Genomic DNA, 23429 nt, shown 5'->3' on the forward strand with positions numbered 1-23429 from the left:
TGAAGTTATACATAAAGATGTCCAATTTTATAGTAAGTAAAACCGATTATTTTGAAACGACTGAAACTCCTTGTTACTTTAAAGTGGCCAGTTTCACACAACGACTTCAGATTACTCATAAAAATAATTTTTGAGTTACAATTAGAGGAGCGGAATTGAAAGAAGTGGACAAAGAGAGGGTCTAATGAAAGACACTATCAAGTTGCATTATGGGAAATGTACTATTCCATGTTTCTGGAGCTTCACCCACACTAGAGACTTAAAGTGGCCCTATTATGCTTTTCCACTTTAGCGTGTTATATATATTTTTGTACATACGAAAGTCTGTAGAGTGTAAAACCTGAAGTCCACGCCTAAAAGGAGTTACCCTCCCCCTCAGAAGCTCCTGAGCTGCCTGAAACGGCTCCATTGAATTCTCTCCTTCACTTCCGTTTTACGTGAAAACTCCTTTCAGCAAGTTTGGCCCTCAAACAACAAAAAAGAGAGACGGAGCTGAAGCTCCGGAGGAAGAGTTTTTTTAAATGTGAAACGTTGACCAATCACAACAGATCGGGCTAGCTGACCAATCAGGGCAGACTTTTTCTGGATGGAGGAGCAAGCGCTACAACGGAGCATTTCAGAGAGAGGGTGAGAAGAGGTGCTGCAGGACAGCCAGGATGAGAAAAACAAGGTTGATTATGAGCATTAACGCATGTTAACATGTGTGCTAACTAACTACTGGCATTGATTTTGTGTTTCTAGGTACGTTATTAATACATTTGTACATCAGACACAACTACAATGCTTTTACTGTTTCATGAGAAAATCTCCATGATTTAACAAATTTAAAAGCCAGTATGTTAACATGATTGCTGTTTGTTGTTCCTATACCAGCTTGCTACAGCAAATGCTTCAAAGACTACTCGTTGCGCTTGGAAACATTTGTTTAAAGGGTCCAACCATCTAAACCTTGTCAATGAGCCACTCTTATCTCTTGGGTTGATGGAAAACCCACTGAAGTTTTTTAAAATCATGGCAACAGGAGTTTTAAAAAAACAAATAAAGTCACGAGCAAGGGTTGAATATAAAATAAGTCTTCTTGAAAGTGTATTCATCAGCACACAATACTGGGAACATCTTGCTACTGAATTTCTGATAGGACTTAGGACTGTTGGTCAGTTTGTAACCAAGTTTAATGGTTAGTTCACCTGCAAGTTGTCGCTAAAATAGAATTAAAATTGAAGTAATTTAAAGCAGTCATCTACATTTTTATAACAACTATGTGTCAAAAGATAATGTGAAAGATGTCTCTGGTAGCTATGAACCTTTAGACCACTATCAGCTGAATTTTCAGCTCTCCTCGGCTTTACGGAGCTTCATGGTGAGTTTCACCACATTGTTTACTGTCCAGGTACAACTTTACTGTTTTGGTTCAAGTTCATAACCTTGTTTTCCGCTGAAGCAGACAGCTAGTGAACATAGAGCAGAATTTAGCGGCTAAAGAGACACATGTTTTATCAGAGGTTGGTAAAGACTGAAAACAGAGCTAAATTAGAGTTGTATTCATCCGGTGGCCAGAAGCACAACTCCTAATAAATGATTACGTTGCTCCGTAACGGCTTGATGTGTCAATATCTACAGGCAGTTCAATGAGGCAATTTTTTCACCTGACATTCAAAGAGAACAGTGGTTTGAATGTGGCTTAAAATGTAGATCACGGTATAATTATGAAGCAAGGGTGGTAATGGAATATATAACAGTATATTTGCTTTCCTAAAATTCTTCTGAAGGGGTAGAGCACTGCATGGCATAATTTCAACCATCCCTAAGTCAATGTAAACTGTCAAAGATTCTAAATGTTATCTTTTTCTTTGTTATTGTTATCTATATTGAAAAATGCTTAATTCAAATGAATAGGAAATCAATAATTGTATTTTTATTTAAACATTTGCTTGATTAAAACAAACCTTGGCATTTGTAGTTTTAATGACGTATCATAAGCTGCTTAGAGTTAGGGTGAGGACTGCTGCTTAGAGTTAGGGTGAGGAAGTTAAAGAGGTCATATTTCCATCCCTAATATTTATTTTTGAATTGCTGTGAAAACATCTTTAAAACAACTTGATTTATTCAAGTCAATCACCAAAAACTACATTTTATAAGATAACTTTCAAACACATCCTGATAGTGTTATAATGTACCATCGCCAACGCACAATGCAAGTCAACTCATTCTCCTTTAACGTTAGCTGTTATAAGCAGAACTGTGCTATCAGCACAAGAGTCCGTCACTGAGATAACTACAAAATAAAAAAATTACAAATAATTCATGTCTGATGTTTTACAGGCTGTTCCTCAAGGCTTTCTTCACTATCATGGAGCTGCTGCACACATGCTTAAATTTGACTTAGTTAAATATGGAAATGATCTTCTGGCCAGATGAAAAATGTCCGTTTTGATCGGTGACCGATTGATCTGTAAATATAATATTTCAGTTATTGTTGTTTTTCTACTGTTTTTTATTGCTTATTTATAATACTTGTTTTATTTTATTTTTATTTTTCATTTTTTATTTTTAGCTTGTCTTCTTCTACTATGTCTCTTGTGTGCACTTTACTCTACGCTGTTGTAAGTCTGCAAATTTCCCCGCTGCGGGACTAATAAAGGATTATCTTATCTTATCTTATCTTATCTTATCTTATCTTATCAGTGCATCTCTAGGTTCTACCGGTCAGCATGGCGGAGACAAAATTCATACTAGTGTACTTTTTATACCTTCTACCTCTAGTTTGCATTAAGCAAAGGAATCAAAGAAAATGTTTCAGGTTTGGGGTAATATTGTAGATATGATGCCTTTTATCTACAGAGCACGATTATGCCGCTGAAATTGAAATTGCGTACAAGAAGACATCAACGTTTGTTCACATTGCAAATGATTTGTGAAAGCCTTCTTTGCTGACTGTCAAAATGACAGATTCTTTTTTTTACACTTTACAACAGTTGCCAAATGTGTGGCAGTTGCAGCTGAAACCCGGCTATTTAAGCATTAAAACCCCCAAAAGCCTTCATCAACCACATCTAATAAAAAATTCCAACTACACATAGCCTTGAGATCATTTACTGCAGGTGTTATAATCAGTGAGAGCTCATGGCACAGCTTCGGGGAGAAGACTTTTACATCATACTGTACAGGCGCAGCTCAGACTCCAGCGGGACAGAGAACTGTGACTAACTGGACAGGTTCATCAATGTACATCAGCTGAATGTATTTACAGTTTGATAAGACAAAGGTGCTCTTTGTTAGAAATGTGTCAAGATTAAGAGAGACGGTGTGTGTATGTGAGGGAGAGGGAAAGAGTTGATGAATGTGAACACGCTCAAACTGTGACATTCTAATTAAGGGGAATGAACAGAGGCCGCTGAGTGGTAGAGCGCCATGAAGGACTGAAAAAGCATGAAAGATGAATCATAATGAAGCTCTGCCTCCAAGAATTATCGTGAAAAAAAACAAGTGGCCTCTATAATTTGGTTCTTTATGCCTCTTATTTAGTCTCTTGGTAGCGCTTTTGGTCTTATAGGTGATTATAGATCAGCACTACAATAACACTTTTTTACACCAACCTCATTGTTCTGTCCCAATCATTGTCAAATCATGCTTTGTTGTCAGTCCTTCATAACAGGTAAATGTGGTTGAGTTACAGTGAACCAAAACTAACAATTCAATTCAATTCAATTCAGTTTATTTTGTATAGCCCAGAATCACAAATTACAAATTTGCCTCAGAGGGCTTTACAATCTGTGCACATGCGACATCCTCTGTCCTTCCCTCACATCGGCACAGGAAAAACTCCCCTAAAAACCCCTTTAACAGGGAGAAAAAAGGAAGAAACCTATGGGAGAACGACAGAGGAGGGATCCTTCTCCCAGGATGGACAGAATGCAATAGATGTCATGTGTACAGAACGAACAGCATAACAGAGATACAACACATTCAATGTATATGACATAAATGATTCATATAATAAGACTACTTATAATAACAGCAGCAATTATTACAGTAGAATTATAGCCATGAAAATAGGGATAGTAATGTGACTAATAATAATAATCGAAGTAGCTAACAATACTAACTATATCAGTAATACACCAGTAGGTTACTAACAGGATGTTTGACTTGGAATGGGACCAACCAGTTTGGTAATCCACTAGTAATCCTATTTGTCAACAGTCACTTGTCATTTTATCTGCAACAACAGTAAGAAATTGGTTATTGTGACATTAACAGGTCCTGTGTACAAGGTCTTTCAAAAATAGCCCCTCTGTAACAGCAGGAGCTGCTGAGCCACTTTGATGAGGTCATCGAGTAGTACCAGGATAGGGATAAGTGAATGGGATTAGAAGAGTCCTCAGAGGGTGATGACCCCACTGTGAGTTCAGCAGTCCACTGCTGTTACGTTTCCTGCTCTGTTACCACAATCATCCCTCTGAAGATTACGCAGACGTCCTGTCAAATAATGAGACGGCAGATCGCCCACCCAAATTTATTAACAGGGTCCACATGGGTCATTCAGATATAAAAAACAACTATTGGATACATGCTGTATGCAGTTTGTAAGCTAAGTAATCAAGAGTGTAGTTCAGTGACGCAAAATACTTGACATGCAACATGTTCAATAACTTATCAGTAAGTAGTTTTCAACGTTTTCTTTGTGAACGACAATGGCTGCAAACGCTCCTGTTTCAGATTATGATGTAAGAGTCGTACCCAGTAACAGGTCACCTTTTTTGGAAATAAAAGTAAAACATAAATCACAGTAAGGTAATGAATAATATCAGTGGTGTTAAAAGTCAGTTTCTAAATGTATGCAATGTTAAATAAACATAATTAGTTGCTTGAGAAGAGATGATTCTTCTTTCATATTACTTTTGTAAGAGAGGCACTGACTGCATCATTAGGTGTGAATATGTGGTCATTGTTGTGCCTCCTAACGGCCACTTGGGGGCAGATACAGTAGACTAGTCATGAGATAAACAGTTTAGGGGTTGAGGCGCCAACCATGAACCGCAACATCCCGGGTTCAAATCCCTCCACAAGGTCCCCAGTATAAAATGACCAAAAGATAATAAAAAAAATCTTAATTAATGAGCAAGTTATTTTCTGAATAAATGGTTATTTTGCATCTAAAATGTTGTTAAATATAATGTTAAATTGCCTATTTGATATTCTATTCTGACCAGTTTGGTGGACTTATCTCACCAGCAGATCGTGCCAGGTTTTCCTGGAGTAACATGATACATGAAGAGTTGAATGGCTAACACACCTTATACAGTATGACCTACATTGATGCCAATGGCAGTATTTCACTCCTACCATTGAGTTTTTTTTATGTTAATATGCATGTTTTATTTTAAATTAAAGTGAATAAATGAACGTGTTTGCATGTATTTGAAGTCAGAGGAGCTTGCTGCTATAAACAGAAGAAGGGATAAAGCAAGCCTGTGTGTACCAAGGGTTTGTAGAGTGTCATAATGTGCTAGGGATTTATTTCTGGTTGCCACGGGCACATGTAGGCTTACGCTATCCAAGCTTCTAATTAAAGACTTACCAGAGCAGCAGCAGACAGACCAACCAGCCAATGATGACTCACTGCCAATTCTTGCATGATTGTTACAACTACATCCTCCTGTTCTTTTTTTCCCATTTCAATTGAATGTGATATACATTTTGATTCAACATTTACAAATTCCTAAAAATTGATTACGATTAGATTTATTTACCATATGCAGTTAGAGCAATTGACATATAAGACTGTATTTTGTATCATCAGTGCTTTTTCTTGCATTTTTCTATGTAATGTAGGCTTTTTTTAAGAATCCCTGTGCTCTCTGTCCCAACTCAAATTCACTGATAAACTTCTCATACAGTGCACACACCTTTAGCAGAAGGCTTGAACTAGTCCTATCATTACATTACATTACATTACAGTCATTTAGCAGACGCTTTTATCCAAAGCGACTTACAGTCAGTAGTATATTACATATCATTCACCCATTCACACATTGCTACCATGCAAGGTGCCACCATCAGACTCTAACTAACATTCATGCAACATCCAGTCCACACCGATGGCAAGCCTTCAGGAGCAACTTGGGGTTAAGTGTCTTGCCCAAGGACACATCGACTGCCGAAGCCGGGTATCGAACCACCGACCCTCTGATTGGAGAACTACCTTGCTCTCCACTACGCCACAGCCGCCCTAAACTTCTCATACAGTGCACACACCTTTAGCAGAAGGCTTGAACTAGTCCTATCCCGATGCATTCAGGCTATAAAGTAGTCCTTACCTAAAAACTGGTCTATTGTTTACCTGATCTATTGGTTGTTCCTCAGGTCAGTGTGTTTCAGTTTGACGTGGTGGTGTAGAGTTACTTATGCCCACATTTTGTTTTCTCCAGCAGAGGGAGCAGAGCAGCTCAGAACCCGGTGGGATGGGGAAGGGAGAGATCAGTGCCAAGACGTCTGAGGTGAGCTCCCCTTTGGAAGCCAAGCCTTCCTTCTGTGTGAACGGAGTGTGCGTGTCTCCCATTAGCTTTTTTTTGGGATCATTGACATTCTATTACACCAGCTCCCCCCTTTGTGTTTACATTACCAGCATCCATTTTCATTCTGTGATCTCATTTTTTTGATTTTACCCCATCATCACTCATGGCTTGGTGGAACACTGTAGTGACATGAGCTGAACTTTTTTCTGTGTGTTGGAGAGCAGTCTCCGTAAAGATGAGAGTTTATTCTTTTCTCCTAGTTACTCTGGAGGAGTGGAGGATACAAAGTGATTAGGACCTGCAGAGCTTCTTTATTTCATATGGAAATTCAAAAGTTTCTGTGCAAGTCAAGTTTGCTGTCATTGAGAATCTTACTTGAATTGAGTGCAGAGTGATATCAGCCAGATCTGTTTCAGAGTGCAGGTTGTAAAGCAATGAGACAGTAGTGGCGTCTCCACTGAACAGTTTCAAATTGATAAACTACAAAAAAACACACTATCCTTTATATTTCAGAAGACCTCTTCAGCATGTATCCATAGCAGTGATTCCAGGGAATTCCCTTTGTGTATTGTATGTTGTGGTAAATGACTGATTACATGTGATCTCCTGTTCAGTCAATACGTTGTATTGCATGTTATTTCTTGTGTTTCCTGTCACTCTGTGTGCTGTTCAGAAGATGGGAAAGTAAGAAACTTTTCTTTAGAAAAGGTGACATTTTATTTCATTTAAGAACACGTGGGATTGAAATAAAAAGCCGGTGCAGACATTTTGACTGCTATATATGCTTCCTGGAACGAATACAGCTGCATAAGTGATTTATCTGCATATTTTCGTCTAGTTTTACTGTGGTAAAATCTGAGAACAGACCTGAAAATGACTTATGAGGAGATCGTATTGGGTCAGGTAGAGGCCAGCTTCAAAGTCAAGGATTACAGCAGGCCTTTGAATAAATCCTTCAAGTAGTACTGTTGTTCATATAAACAGACAAATCCAAATTTATCACACCCAGTCTGTATATACGAGCAACAGCCCTAACAAAGGAGGTTAAAGCATTCCTCCTCTCTAATGCAATAAATGGAAGCTGCCTGAGCCGCATCACCTGGGAAGATTAGCCCTGCTGCTCTGGCAGAAGGAGTCTGAGCCGCTGATTGTGCTCAGTGAGAACGAGTTGGGACATTGGGAGTGTAGGGGTCCTGCTTCGTCCACAAATGAAAGCAGTAATCAAGGTCAAATTCTGCAATACACCTCGTCAACAGGATGGATCCAGCAAACAGGTACCGGGGTAGATGAGATGGGGAAATACGCTGCAGTTTAAGAGGCTTATAGTCTCCACAGAGGAACGGTTTGGACATCGGTGTGGCTTAGTTTACCTGGAAGTTACTGTCTGACGGGGCAGTCGACTGATTCTTAATGTACAGCACTACGAGACTCGGATAGAGCTTTTCAAAAAAGAACATGTGGTGCTGTAATATCTCACATGGTAGTGCACTGTGCTTGTAGGATGGGTACATGCATCCTGCGTATGAAAAAGCTGAACTGAAGCAAAGCTCTGTTTCATGTTTAATTCCCCAATCCAATAGTAACACTGTTTTGAGGCGTATTTTATTTACTTAATTGATTAGATCAATTTTGCCTTTTAACAACACATCATTTTTTTTTTTTTTTCTTTTACATAATACTCGAGTTGCATTTGTTTTTTTGAAAAACTGTGATATCAATTCCACGTTGCATTTTTGCTGTTATATTCTGTGTCTCATGAAATACTTTTAGATAAAAGTGAACAGTTTGCAACTCCTGATGATTAAGAAGCGGTCCTGTCACTTTGTGTTGACAATACACATCTGGAGACAAGAAGTCGACGCTGTATTTGTGGGTGGTGGTACAATGTTCTGCTGGTTTCACTGCAGGAAAGTTGAGGTGAAAGCATTGCACTTTTTGAAAAAAACAAAAAATCAGTTATTTTGGAGAAAAAAAAGGAAAAACACCACAACGAACTGTTACATAACTAAGTTATAGTTAGTACAAGTATGTAGTTCAATTATTTTTGTTTCATTCTGTCATTACTGCTTTCATCAGCTGTGCATTGCAGTCTGTATTTTCAAGTCATATTTGGTACATCAACATTGTGATAAGAGGAGTATGGTGTTAGAGAGCTAAGGCACAATGGCCTGTTGTTAAAATGCTGAAAGCTTGTCTAGCTTAGATACAATGGAAGTCCTCCTTTTTAGTAGAATTATTTAGTGTTTCAAGTTTGTTGCCTGTTAATTAGATAACCTTATGCTGCATTGTTATTTGTAATTGTTAGTTTTTGCATAATATTATATATTACTTTGTTCTAGTCTTTAATTATGGTGAATATATTTTAGAAGTTTCGTTTTAAAGATTGATCACAACAGTTCATAAATTAATTTTTTTCTCTTAGTGGAATTCATAATCTGCTGCATTATTATTGTTGTTGGTCATTTGTAATAACCTGTGTGAAATTCTGAAGTGCACATTTTAAGAGGGCTCACTTAATCCTGTAGATTATATCTAATTTTGTATTTTCTCTTAATAAGGTAGGTTTTTTTTGTGGTTGTTGCATAATGATGTTGTCAGTCTTGCCAGAACAAGATGGGACCTTCTTGTCAAATCTAAATTGGGTATAATACAAATTATATGGACAAAATCTTGCATTACTGGAATCTATTTTGATGTGAATGACAGATCCCATAACTGTTAGTTTTTATTTGATTTATTTAATCATTTCTCTGTCAGGGTCAATGCATAAAGCAGATGTGTATGCATGGACACGGACATACACACAGTTACCTGCAGCCTGCAAGCATTTTTGCTTGAATTATCTCACACACACACACACTCACAGTAAAAAGTCTGTCCCCACGTCATTGGAGATGAAATTAAAGCCAGTGTGTTATTATTAAGATCCAGCAGCTAATAGCCAGCGAGACAGAAAGCATGGGAATCTTATTCATTCCGCTGAGCTGACGTTGTCGTCCTTCACTCTCTTTCCTCTCTCTCTCTCTCTCATCCCATAACAATGCTTAGTGTGTGTGAGAGAGAGGTAAAGAGGTAGAGAGAGAGAGAGAGAGAACTGAAAACAAGAGACCGAGGAGAGAATGAGAGGGAGAGAAGCTAAGGAATGATTTTGGGTTGTTGGGGGAGGCCAGTCAAGCTGCTAAGCGTTTTCAGTGTGTGTAAGTTTGTGTGTTTGTGTGTGTGTGTGCATGTTCTGGCTGATGACGCATGCTCTGCTCTGAGATGGCGTTAGTAATCCTGATCGCCTTCAGCGCTGTGGAGGAGGCATCCCAATCCTCACAAGGGGCCCACATGCAGTAACGTCTGTCCGCCGTGGCTTCTCCCCCTCGCCAGCGTGTGTGTGTGTGTGTGTGTGTGTGTGTGTGTGTGTGTGCGCGTGCGCGTGTGTGTTATTATTCTCATCTCCACCCCCTCTTCTTCTTCTTCTTCTTCTTCTTCTTCTTCTTCAGCAACACCTACCTTTTTTATCTTTCCTCCTCGCTTCCTCACACTGGTATCTTTTTCTTCATCTTCCTCCTTTTTTTTTCTCCCTCCAGTGGTTTTATTAGTGGGGATGAATTTGGGCATCGGTTGAGAGCCTCTTTTTTTTGTCCGGCCAGCATGGATTGTCTTTGTATTGTCACCACTAAGGTAAGAGACCCAGCACGATTGAATGATTCACAGGAACCGAGAGGGGATGAAAGGCAGACATGGACTGAGACTGTGGGAGAATGAGGCATGCAGTGAAGCAGGAGGAGAGAAGCTCTGTCTACACATCCATTATCTCTCAATGTTTGCACGTGCACTCTCGTTTTTGTCTTCCTTCAGGGTGCCGCTTGTCTCGATCAGCTTGTCGCTTTGAGCTTCGGAGTGAGGAGTCGAATGAATGATTCATTTACGTTTGTTATAGGTTGCTTTCAGTGTATATTTGCTGTGGATTGTTATCATCTTGACAAAGAGTTTTTGTATGTGTGTGAGGATGATTCACTTTTCCGCCTAACTACAGTACGGACGTCCGAACGTGGCTGCCTATCTGTTAGGATATGACAGCAGAAGTTGGGTTGAACTTCAGTCAGCCAGCTCATGGTTCTGCTGCAGCACTTGGCAGTTTCCAAACAAAATCTATTTGCATTATTAGAATACACAAATACTTATGCAAGCGGCAGAACAAAAAACTGACCTGTTGGACTGTATGCTCTTTACTGCGTTAGAGCTCATTGCATCACTGGAGAGGGGAATCCTCCGCTCACAGCAAGGCAACAAGTATGTTCTAGGCCACTGTATCTTTCTCCTCATAGAAATTTACCATGAAATTTAATAATTTCCTCCACATCATTATGGTTCAATCATAATCCTGATGTATTACTGGTTTATTTATGGTAGTTAAATATACTAATATATATGTTGTACTCTTTGTATTATTTGTTTAGTATCTCATGTAGATTTTTTTATTTGAAAATGATCATCCACATTACACATTACTAAATGAGAAAGCAGGTACCATGAGGCGTTCATTGTTGTGTTAAAGTGAATTACAGGGAGAACTCTAGTTTTCTGTTCCATCATCAGGTCAATCAAATCAATTTGAATGGGTCAAATACTTTTGTTTTATGACAAATGGCCTGCAGAACTAGAGACATTCCCATCAGCCTACAATTTAGTGCTAATTAGCAAATGTTAGCATGCTAACTCACTAAAGTAGGATTATGAAAATGGTTCACATTGTTATTGTTAGCATGTTAGCCTGCTTATAGTAGCATTAAGCTGACAGCACAGCCTCCCTCTCAGTCCTGTTTACGAACTGTGAGAAAAGCAATATCGTGAATACATAGACAATCGTCATCATTTCAAGTTTATGAAATATTTTATGATATAAGTTAACAAAGCTTTCTGCATGCAGACAGCCATAATGAAAGCAACCGTGAGCATGTAACTTCCTCAGAAGCAGCCTACCCACTATGTACATCAGGCTAAGGTCCCAGCCACCTTTTGCATGGACCATCCTAAGTGGAACTGACAAAGCTCTCTTCCTCATTTGTGCGGAAAATCTCTATTTAGTGGTTTGCAGCCTAAATATAGGCACGGTCTACATCCAGTAAGAGAGTTACCCCAGAGTTCAGGTTGGAAAGTGCTAAAGAGGGACACTCTTCTTTACATGTTGTAGAACACACAGAGACACCTTTGGTCAGTTAGCATTAGGGCTGTAAAGTCCTAGTCGACTGGTCGACTTATTGGTCGATACGTTCTGGGTCGACCAAAATTCTGATTGGTCGATTTTTTGCCGTGTTAATTTCATAAAGTCGTCATCAGGAGGAAAGTACCAAGTGCTAATGGGGGTGTTTTCAGAGCCCTGTTTCACAGAAAACAGCCTGTCTTCAGAGAACACCCCCCTTGTTTTCACTATTTTGGATTAGCCCAACCCACTAGAGACAGGTAGACTGAAGAAGGTCCATGTTATTCAACGTCCGGTGGTTTAATTGCTGAATATTTATTTTTATTTTGAGCGTTTCATTTAAGTTTCATTTGAGTCCTCCTCCTCTACCATCCATGTCAAAGACATCGGCAGTGTGGCAGAATTTTTCCAAAATAGATGGCGGGAAAAAAGTCGAATGTAAAATTTGCAAACAACAGTTTGCATATCACAGCTCGACTACAAACATGGCGTATCATCTAAAAACGGTAATATTTCAATATTATAGCCTATTAATATCATATTAAACATATTTCAATATTTTAGTCTAATAATCGTTTATTCGTTTTATAACTGCAGGATCCCTCCGATACACCCAGACCACGCTGGATGTTAAGCCTCCTCTATCATCCAAACGCAAACATGATATCACAGAAGGAATTGTCAATGTTATTGCTCAGGATATGAGGCCCATTGGTGTCGTGTTTAATAAAGATAATTTTCCCTGAATTGCCTTTTGTGTTTAATTGCCTTCTTGTGCTGATATCAGTGTATATATTTTCGGTAATCATGGGCTATTATATTGCGCAGATGCACGTGATGCCTCTCCCCCCCCCACCCATTAGTCGATTTTTAGTCGAAATTTCAGGTTTTCAGTCGACCAAGAATTTCTTTGGTTGATTACAGCCCTAGTTAGCATGTTGGCATCCTGAAAGCCATGGTGAAATATTCATGCTGTCTTAGCATTAACACCATTATCAAGTCAGCCATCCACTCAGAGTGCCTCATACTTCTGTGAGAAGGATAGTGTTGTAACATGAAATGCAGTGGATCGATTGAGAGCGTTTTTAGTTTTTAAAAGAAACATTTAGATGGTCCTTTCCTTTTTACAATCAGTGCAGTATGGAGGGAGTGAAGTAAAACAGCAATCTGCCTCAATGTGCCGTACAGGTGCACACACAAACGGAGTAGCAGGACCTGCGTTTATAATGTTCCACAGTTCATTCACACAGTAAGTGACATGCTTCACAAGTAGCTCTGTGCCAACATATTCTGACCATTGGCTTTGTCATTAAAAGGTATTAACGGTATTGCCTTGGTGGCTAATATTTGAAGCAATTAGAAAAATGTAAATGTGCTCATAGTCTGTGACTGATGGTCTTGAGGGGGAGTCTACTGCCATGCCACATGCAATAAATCAAATCGAAAGAAAGACTTGCCTTTCAGAAAATGAATCATATGCTCTCCAAACTGTGATTGCAGCATATTGTATACTAAGCTTTGGAATGGACCTGGAGGAGTATATGACAGCATTGTTAACAAGCTTTATATAAGGTTTGAGCCCACACAATGCTAAACCTCAGATACGATGTCCTCCATATCCACTCCTCTGTGATACAGGTCTCACAGGACTGCTGTTAAGAAAGTGTTGTAAAGCACTACAGTGAGAATTTGCTATATTGACAGCGTCGATATTAATTGTGTCGTCATAACAACCAGCTCTTCTGTGTATACCATGTGATTCTGGTTACTAGAAGTACCTTGATTCATGAAGAGTCCATAATACCAAAGTCATACTGAGCTTTTCAGAGGCTCTCCCTCTTAGTGCCCCTGTTGTGAGTGTGTTTTATGACATTGTGAATTTTATATTCTGCTCTACTATCTTAAGTATTCAGCTCTGCATAATGAATGTGCACTGCATAATGATATGAAGTTTTCATACGTTATGTAATACTTCAGGAGCAGGATGAGTACTGTGATACCATGCCATTGTAGATGTTTTTTCTTGATTCTGACTCCCCATTGGGGATGTTATGCAGCCAAGGGTTTTCAGTCAAGTTCACTTGATGCTGAACAATAAAAGACTTGAATTGCAATTTGAAAGAGTGCAGTTTTCAAACTGCAGGAGGTGTGTTTTTAAATGTAACTTACACGAGTGGAAGTTGAAGCTGGTACATGTATTTATGTGTGGATATTTCCATAACATTCATGAAAGCTGGCCATACAACAAAAATATGCTGTTGCCTGGCCAATGAGCCCTCTGGTGGTTTATTTACTATAAATGCTCTCCAAATATGGTTGTGTGGAAGAGGAAACAGAGCGATGAATGAAATACTGACAGAATAACAGACTGGTAAACAAAGCACACTTTATTTATATACCATATTTCATTCAAAGAGAGATTCTACAAACTCAGGACTTTCACCCAGGAGACAGCTGTTGGTGTGAAACCAAGTCAACGTTGTCTATTATAGCCGTATTTTATTATTTAACTTTTGTACTCTCCTAACATCAGTACCGTAACAAGTGTAGTTATTTAACTTATTTTAACCTCAACAATGATTATTTCCTACGCCTAGTTTTGTTGTGTAAGTAAACTTAAAAACTAAGTAAATCTGCCTTGGAAGTTTTTTTTTTTTTTTAATAAACTGAATATAACAAGCGGAAACTGACAGACCATTCCTGACACAGTCAAAGCTGATGCTAGAGGGATACTTAGAGCATCATTATTTGAACCAGAACCTGTTTTTGATGAGTTGCGAGTGAGAACGTGTTACTGACAATGCACATTAGAACAAAAACTGAGCCATTAGGTCAAAGGAACTGCTTGTAGAGCTCAGATACAGGATTGTGTTGAGGCACAGAACTGCGGAAGGCTACAAAAGTATCTGCTGCATTAAAGGCTCCCAAGAGCACAGTGGGCGCCATAATCCTTATATGGAAAGATTTCTGGAACAACCTGGACTATTGTCAGAGCTGGCCACTTCGCCAAACTGAGCAGTTGGGGTAGAACGGCCTTAGTAAGAGAGGTGACCAAGAACCTGATGGTTTCTCTTTGTGGAGATAGGACATCATCACCGCAACACACTGATCCTGGCTTTATGGCAGAGTGGCTAGTCCTCAGCCTGTCCTCAGTGAAAGCCTGTTCGGAGATTATAAAAAAAACATGCAAAAGGACTTTGAGGAACAGGATTCAGTGGTCTGAAGAAACCAAGATTGAACTGTTTGGCCTCAACTTTAATTGTCATGTCAGGATGAAACCAGGCACCGCTCACCAGGACAGAACAAGGAATAGAGGTATCCTTAATGAAAACCTGATCCAGAGAGCACAGACCCTCAGACTAGGCCAAATGTTCTACTTCGAACAGGACAGTGATGCAAGCACACAGCCAAGACAATGCATGAGTGTCTTAGCTAGAGCCCAGACTTGAACCCAATCAAACATTTCTGAAGCGACCTGGAAATGGCTGTCTACCAATGGTCTCCATCAAACTTAACAAAGCTTGAGAGGATCTGCAGAGGAAAAAAAACAAGATCCAGGTGTGCAAAGCTTGTCTCGTCAAACCCAAAACAACTCAAAGCTGTGATCACTGAGAAAGGTGCATCAAAAAGTATCAAGGGTCTGAATACCTGTCAGTGCGATGTTTCACTTCTTTCTTTATGGGGGTATTGGGTGTAGATTGATGAGGGGGGGGAATTAATGAAAAAGATTTTAGCATAATGCCTCAAATGTACCAGTCAAAAAGTTTGGACACACCTTCTCATTCAATGGTTTTTCTTTATTTTTATTTTTATATTTTTCTACATTGTAGATTAACATTGAAGACATCCAAACTGTGAAGGAACACATCTGAAATTACGCGGTAAACAAACAAATGCTCAACAAACCAGAATATGTTTTAAATTTTAGATTCTTCAAAGTAGTTGAATGAGAAGGTGTGTCCAAACTTTTGACTGGTTACTGTACGTGTATGTGTATTCATATACAGTATACACATATAGCATAACTGTTGGAGGTCCATAACAACAAGCATAGCTTTTATTTTATCAGGTTCTAAAAAATGCTTAAAGAGAAGAGTTTGTGATAATGCTGGTGCAATCATATCCAGTTAAAATACAATGCTAAAGGTCCCTCTGTGTTTAGAAGATTGAGCACACCTATGGTTTTTGAAACCCCTAGTTATTTTAATGTGACACCTGGTTCGCCTATATATAAATGTCTTGGTCTCACCTACTACATCTTATGTTCCATTTTTTTCTTGGAATTAAGATTCAATAAATTCCAGTTTACTGCTTTTGGAACCAGGCAAGTGTCAAATAATATCAGTTCAAAATGATCATATGAATGCTGCAGGTATTCTGCACTTTAGTTTAGTCAGCTAGTAAGCTACCTATACAGAATGGCCTTGACCTTACTGGAGTCTTTGTACACTACCATGTAAACCTTCCCCTCTTTAATCAGTCCCTGGGTTCCAGCCCTTTGGAACCTGATGAGTGGACTTTGAGGTCAGTCAATAACATTGATTCACAAATTACAACTGAGGAAAACAGGCAGAACGAGTGGATTACGAGTGAACGAGGAGTTATTCATGATAACAGGCATGTAGGGTATTTTTTATTCCCATTACACTTACAACTTGATCATTAACAGCCTCACAATGAAGCTCTACAGTTGGAGTGTGCTGACAAATATTTCTGTCAGAAGATTACAAGTAACATGAAAAGTATGAGGCTCAGTTTTTCTGCTTAATCACCTGTTTCTGCACCTTTTTCAATTTTTTGTCGCAGTCTTTGGAAATCGAACATAGTTCACTGTCAGTGAGCCCCTCTGGGCTTAAACAACACATTTTATTTTCACCCAAAGAGCTTGAAACAATACCCCTACTGTTTCTCAATTTACTGTTCAAAAATATCTCAGTTTGGGTTTGATCCAAAAGACTTCAAGTAGGTTTGAAGCCTCACTCTGATCAAAACCCTTTCACCGAGCTATGTGGTCACCAGTGTGACCTCTGGTTAAGCTGCTGACCTCTAGCACCCTATAGAGACATATCCTGCTGCTGCCCCCCCCCATCAGCTAAAAATAGAGATTGGGTCTACAGGCTAGTGGCTTCCATTGTGATCTTCTGTTTAATGTAGGTAATTAAGTCACACATTTAATCGTTTAAAGTTAACAATTGTTGACAGCTGATACTTTTGTGAATGTAGTCTAGGAAGGAAATATTGTAGTGACATTTTAACATCATTATTATTGTTATGCATTTATCATTTTATTAGAGAAATAGGAAAACTATACACTACAACACCATAGGCCAGTGTACATAAATGTGCATTTATTCATATGTGCAAAAAAACCTGACTTAAGCTCTCATTGTTGTCATGAGTCAAGTCTTTTGGAGTAGATATGACACACAGGTGGGAATTGGTATAAATAATTTCAAGCCTTTACCTCAGGGTAGGTTTAATAACACATCTTTAGGAAAAACAAATGGTTCATAATTCAACCAGATACACCCTTAATATAATGGGAACATTCCATTCAATCCGAAGGCTATATATAGTGCCAACAAACACACAAACATAGTCTTAATTCAAATTCCAAAGGTTTTCTATGGATTGCAAAGTTTGAGATGCATGACTTTTTTGTTGTTGTTGATTTAAAGTTTAAATGCGCCCAAACATATGGAGGTAGACAAAATAGGGATTCTCTCCACGTCTTTTTGCATATTGTCCCGTAAACTTATTGCCCGTTGGTGTATCTTGAGGCTCTACTTCACCATTATAACCAGCAGATGAACTCCCAAAGCCTCTCTAATCAGGAACAGACACCACAGTGAAGCACTGACAGATTGTACGGCTAAACGCTTCTTTTCACTAACAGAGGAACATGTCCTCCCAGTACATGTCCACACCACTGAACTCTGGCACCACTTTGCCTCACTCGACTGACCGTCTCTGTGTGGTATGGTCATTGTGTTTTTACCCTCCAGGGTAGAATGTATGTTACTAGGGCTGATTGTAAGAATTTTGACTCTAATCAGAAATTATTCTAGTTTTTACAAAAACCTGATTAGAGTTGCTAAACAAATATGGTAATATATTAATCTTAAAAGCTAATACTTCTTGTTAGAGCATGGCTATGGTGGAAACCATGTCCCCTGCAATAATAAAAAAAACTTTGCTCCCACTACAGGGGGAGCAAATCTACCCCTGCTGGGGAGATTTGTGTTTGGTTGTGTTGCCTGGAAACAGCACTGTTTCTCAAAAGGGGTGAAGAGGACAGACCTTCAGAAAAGGTCACATAGCCAGATGTCTACTGATTCTGTCTGCACCTCTTTCTTTGTGGTTTGTGTTGAGTCAGATAATTGTCATAGGTGATTTCAATGAAGCGTTGAAAGTTGCCAGTTGGTTAATTGCTCCGACTTGTTTGAAACACACTATTCAGAAATGAGGAAGACTCTGCAGAGCACCGTTCTCCTGTCCCTGTGTGTGCTCTGTTAGAGGTGCTTGTTGGCTTTCCCCTCATCAATTAAGCTTCTGTGTAGGGAGATTGTGTTGGGAGTGTGTGGTAGGTGGTTGCCTCATTCCATCAACACCAGAAGTCAGTCCACTGCCAGGATCTTGATCAACAGAGAAGGATCAGGGTCAACACCTAAGAGCACTCAGAGTGAGGACATGCAGGGTATCAGGAAGGGGGAGTTACTTCCAGTGAAATGGAAGAAGAAAAAGTGGAGCTTTACAACAAAATGATAATGTATTTCAATGAGTAAGTGTCAGATCCATTCTGAAATGGATCTGACATGGATTCTTGAAATACATTATCATTTTGTTGTAAAGCTCCACTTTTTCTTCTTCTTTGCTAGGCTAGTTGAAATTAAGAGATGCAGAAATAGAGAATTATAGAGCAAGTACAACTTTACCAGAGGATGAAAGTAGGTGTAGGTCTAATATGTCTGTTTAATCAAATGTCTGAGTGGTTTAGAGGGCTGTTGAATGAGACGTTTTCTGTGTTAAGATTTGACTCAATTTGGAAGTTTTTCGAATGAGAAAGAGGGTCGGCTGTGTTGTTTTGACAAGCATTTCACTTCTCAGGACTATCAGCAATTTGTTGTTAGGCATCAGCATAGATTTTGTATTTGCAGAGCAACAAAGCATTCACAGAAGCTCCCACATGGATACTCACTGCAACAAACTTCTCTTTGAATTAATAATTATTTCCAGTGTTTCCCACAGGAGTTTTGGGGCATTGGTGGGTGGACCCCGGACCTGTCCACCCAGGGGCATGCTCCCTCTGAAGACAACTTTGTAAACTTGAAAGTTAAATGCATCAATCTGTTGCAATTTGAAAGAAAAAGAGACTACATCTACGAAGAACTTTGTCCGCTCGTAAACAATTTTGGGATCTTTCAGGCGTAAAGCTCCTGTTTTGAAAAGTGAAACTAATTCTGACGTTCCTTAAACCTACATTTTTTCCTAACGATTATCAACAAGAAAGGCGACTCCACTGTTTGTATAGAACTTCAACCCTTTCGCAGTGTGTTTTCAGTTTATGAAAGTTTACTGAAACCCTTTTGGTTGTCTAAATATGTCTTATTCAGCGTTCGGTTGAACTCAGCTCCCTCCTCTCATATCACTTCTGATTAGAATTCAATGATATTATAAATATAATTCTGAAATGGGCCAATCTGCTTAACGATTACTTTTACTTTTGCTTCATAAAGTTTATTTTATCGCTGATACTTTTGTACTTTTACTTAATTAGGCGACATTTTGAATGCATGGCTTTAACTTGTAATAAAAGAACAAAAAAAACTTCTTCCACCACTGTGTTTAACAACAACAATCATAAACATTGGTTGTTCTGTAGATATGAATGATGATTACATGGCATAAAAGTCACAAATCAGGGTAAATTCTGGCCCATTTCAGAATAATAAAAACTAGAGTTCCAGCTGAACAATATTCAGTATGGTGACCTGATAATCAGAGCACAGAATTCTAACATTCTCGGTAAATATTTCTCTACGTAAAAAAAAAAGCCTGTTTTATGACTTCAATGGATTCAATTCCATTCAGCATAGTCACAATTTCCTAAAGCTAGAAACTACCTCTACCTCTACCCTCATTATTATCCACTCTACTTCTGTTCAACATAATGCTTTGTATTAGTTACTAGTTAGGCTACAGTTAGTCTACTTTGCTGTCCTATAACAAAATGTAAATTAACTAATAAACTATGAAGTATTATTATGAAGTAGGCCAGCGTGGAGGAATTGCGGCAGTCAAGGGCCAGGAAGCTCACCCGTTGAGAATATTTTGGGTTCATTACGAAACTGTGGAGGGACGAAACACTGGATTCATGAATAAAAATGATAAAACATTCCGGCTAAAACATAGGGATATCAATACATTCATGTTACACCCTATGAAGCAACACAAAGGTGTCATGAAGATTTTTTAACGCTTGACTTGGATACACATGCACCAGAGTAGTGCAATAAACAATCCAGCCAATGGTTTCACGATTTTCACTGATGGACAGGCAGTGGTAATGCTCCAAGACACACAGCAATGCACCAACGAAGAGGAAGAGGAAGAGGAAGAGAAAGAGTGCTCAAGCAAATAGACAGAGCAATGCAAGTGCACACCTCCATGGGTAAAGTCACTTTACTTAATGTAACAACACAGACTTTGTACAAAGTCTACAGTAAAACATGTTGAATGTATGTTAGCAACACTTAAGAGAGCATAAAAAAAATAAAAATATATATATATATATATATATATATATATATATATATATATATATATATATATATATATATATATATATATATATATATATATATATATATATATATATATATATATATATATATATATGTATATATATATATATATATATATATATATATATATATATATATATATATATATATATATATGTAATGCTAAAAGTGGTAATCAGTACCTTCAGTAAAAAACCTCAGCTTACAAAAACATATAATTTTACAGGAAATAATTATTTCCTAATTTATTTGAGTACAATGCAATATGTAGTATTCTTGTTTTTTATCTCAGTAGTTTATGTGATAATCAGTATGGGTTGGGATAAGGCCCTTATACTTTCATCTGACAAAGAATAAAGTGTTGTCATGTGATGTTCAAAAAGAAATACCAAAGGGAGTTTTGAAGCGTCTCGTCTCTGCTTCAGCTTGTCAGTAAAGTGACCCAGTGCACTCCAGCTGCTGCGTTGCATTCACAAGCTGTGTGGTTTGAAAAACAACCATGAAGTAAATATAAGAAAACATAGTTCAAACAATGTTTTTTCATAAATTACAATGGTTTCTTGAGATTTGAATAAAATATCTGTATAATTATAAAACAAGTGTTGAAAATATGAATACCCAATACTGATACAACTGGGGAAAAAAGGGTACATTGTGCAACAATACATAGTGATGAGTCAGAATCGAGCAGCTTGGTCCAGAGTTGACCTGAGCTCACACAGGGGGCCTCAGTCAAGTAACCTTCCAGTGATCACATGACCCAACTTTACTGCTGCGTTCAGTCTTGGTAGAGGTTAAAGCACTTTTGCATGAAAAGTGATGATTATAAAATAATGATTAAAATAGTTGCCAATACATTTTCTGCCAATCTGCTAATTGATTAGCAGAGTAATCTTTTCAGCTGTACATGTATATACTGTTGGGGAGTTTGATTTATCACAAAATATCATCTTAATATGTGAAAGTACAGTATTTCCTTCTGAAATGTAGTAGATACTCAAGTAAAGGACAAGTACTGCACCTAAATACAGTACCTAGTAAAATGTAGTCAGTTACAATCCAACACTGCTGCTCTGAGCAGTACAGTGTGGGAGGAAGGAATGCAGCAGAGGAAACTGTAAGATCTGCCACACAGTTTTTTTTATCAAACAAGCACAGAGGAGAGAAAAACACAAATGAAAAGTTGCATATCAAGTTGAGGTGATCTCCACTCAGCACCAGAACACAAGACAAGAGAGCAGCAATGCAGCGATCTGTTTATTTTTCATACAGTGTTACCTTTTGGTTTTCATCGGTGGCCTTTTTTTTATTTTACATAACATCAAATGGCTCACTGTAGCTCCAGCCCAATGTGTTTGATGAAGTGTATTGTACTTCACTCAGAAACTTTCAGGCGTCAGTGGGATGACTTTGATAACTGCTTGTACTGGTCTTTATTTGTAAGATGGAGGTGTGTTTCTTTGCATATCGCAGAAGGCGCTCCACTTTTTCTGTTCTCTGAGTTTGGGTTTGCTAATAGCTCTGGAGAGAGGTTTCTCACTTACAGCCATACACAGTGTATTTCTGCTGCGTTCCTGCTTGCATGTATACTCTGGGCAACATTGTGGTACGTCCTCTTTACGTAGAGCTGCATGTCGTTTAACAGGCAGATTTTCTTTTCATGGAGATGTGACCCTGTACCTATGGTACTGGTGTTTATTTGCACCACTGCTTTATTAAATCTACAGAGGCCATTTTATTTCAGTTGGTAAAGTTTTGTGAATGATTTTAGTTTGTTTTTGGAGACTTGCAGTCTTAGTTGTGAAAGTGCAGACAGCAACACAAACTTGCAGTATAAACCTGCCTTGCTGAAACACATTTGTTTGACATGAAAAAAAAGTGTAAAAGATACTCAGTGATACTGATAGTTTCTAGCTTACCTCATTGGACAATTGCACAATAGAAACATAGTGTATAGTTCATATGTTGTGTAAATCAAAAATGATTTGCACCCCAGCATTTCTGAAGGATTCAGTGGCCTCAGCCCTGGTCGATAGAGGACCCGGAGCTGTGGAGCTCAGACAGTTTGTGCCTGCTGAGTTGTCTCTCAGTACACATGGGGCTATTTATCCTCTAGATTCAGACGTGCCAAGTCAAGGGCTGTGTTAAGGATGCCAAATTCAGTCATTTATGAACAGTTTCATGTTCATTCCAACTCATCCACCCCCAGATTTCTTCCTCTACCTTCCTTCTCCACTCCTCATTGAAACACCCTCTCTCCTCCACTTCCTCCTCCAGCTCAACTTCACACTCTCTGGGGAAGAAATGAATAAATATGGAATGTTGGGGGCCGGGGATTCGTTTGGTTCTCCGTTCACTACTGCTGCTCGATCGATGGACAGTTACCACGGTAACAGCAAGGCTGGAACCGAAAATATATTCTATACAACATCTTTAAAACCTCCCCCTACATTCAGTTTGCAGACTGATGCATCTTCCCACATCCACCACTGTGAGCTCACTCCTAAAGCAAGAGGCATGTTGTTGTGTTTATCTATTTAACTCCAAATGAGAAATGAAGGAACACACAGCAGTACATAAAGAAGTGTACGTAATGTGAGCAGCATGTTGTAGGAGTGTTTTCATTCTGATTATTACTGAGGATGCTTCCTTCCTTTTTAGATCCCTATTAATGTTTTTGGGATCCAGAATTTGTGAAAGCATAGGACCATATGCAAAGCTCAAAGTGAACGTCCGTTTCATCACCTGCTGGTACAAAAAGCTCTTTCTTAAGACTTTGACCTTCAACAATTTATATGTGTTGTTTTAGTTGTAAGACTTTGGTGCACAGTGTTTTTTTTATTCTAATACACACCAGGTAAAATCAATCCACTGTGTTGCCTAAAGCTACCTCAGCTGACTTCAGGTGTGTGCTAG

At 38.6% G+C, this 23429-nt stretch overlaps 1 protein-coding gene across 1 annotated transcript in view; it reads left to right on the forward strand.

Annotated features, from left to right (window-relative positions):
* Nucleotides 1-23429, forward strand: part of dlg2 (discs, large homolog 2 (Drosophila)) — a 175941-nt gene that overhangs the window by 25753 nt on the left and 126759 nt on the right. The window contains exon 4 of the mRNA XM_054625181.1: nucleotides 6435-6500. Coding sequence (XP_054481156.1) covers nucleotides 6435-6500 — 66 coding nt within the window. The remainder of the gene's footprint in view (nucleotides 1-6434; nucleotides 6501-23429) is intronic.

The sequence above is a fragment of the Anoplopoma fimbria genome, chromosome 24 (genome assembly GCF_027596085.1).
Source record: "Anoplopoma fimbria isolate UVic2021 breed Golden Eagle Sablefish chromosome 24, Afim_UVic_2022, whole genome shotgun sequence".
In the NCBI taxonomy this organism is placed as follows: Eukaryota; Metazoa; Chordata; class Actinopteri; order Perciformes; family Anoplopomatidae; genus Anoplopoma; species Anoplopoma fimbria.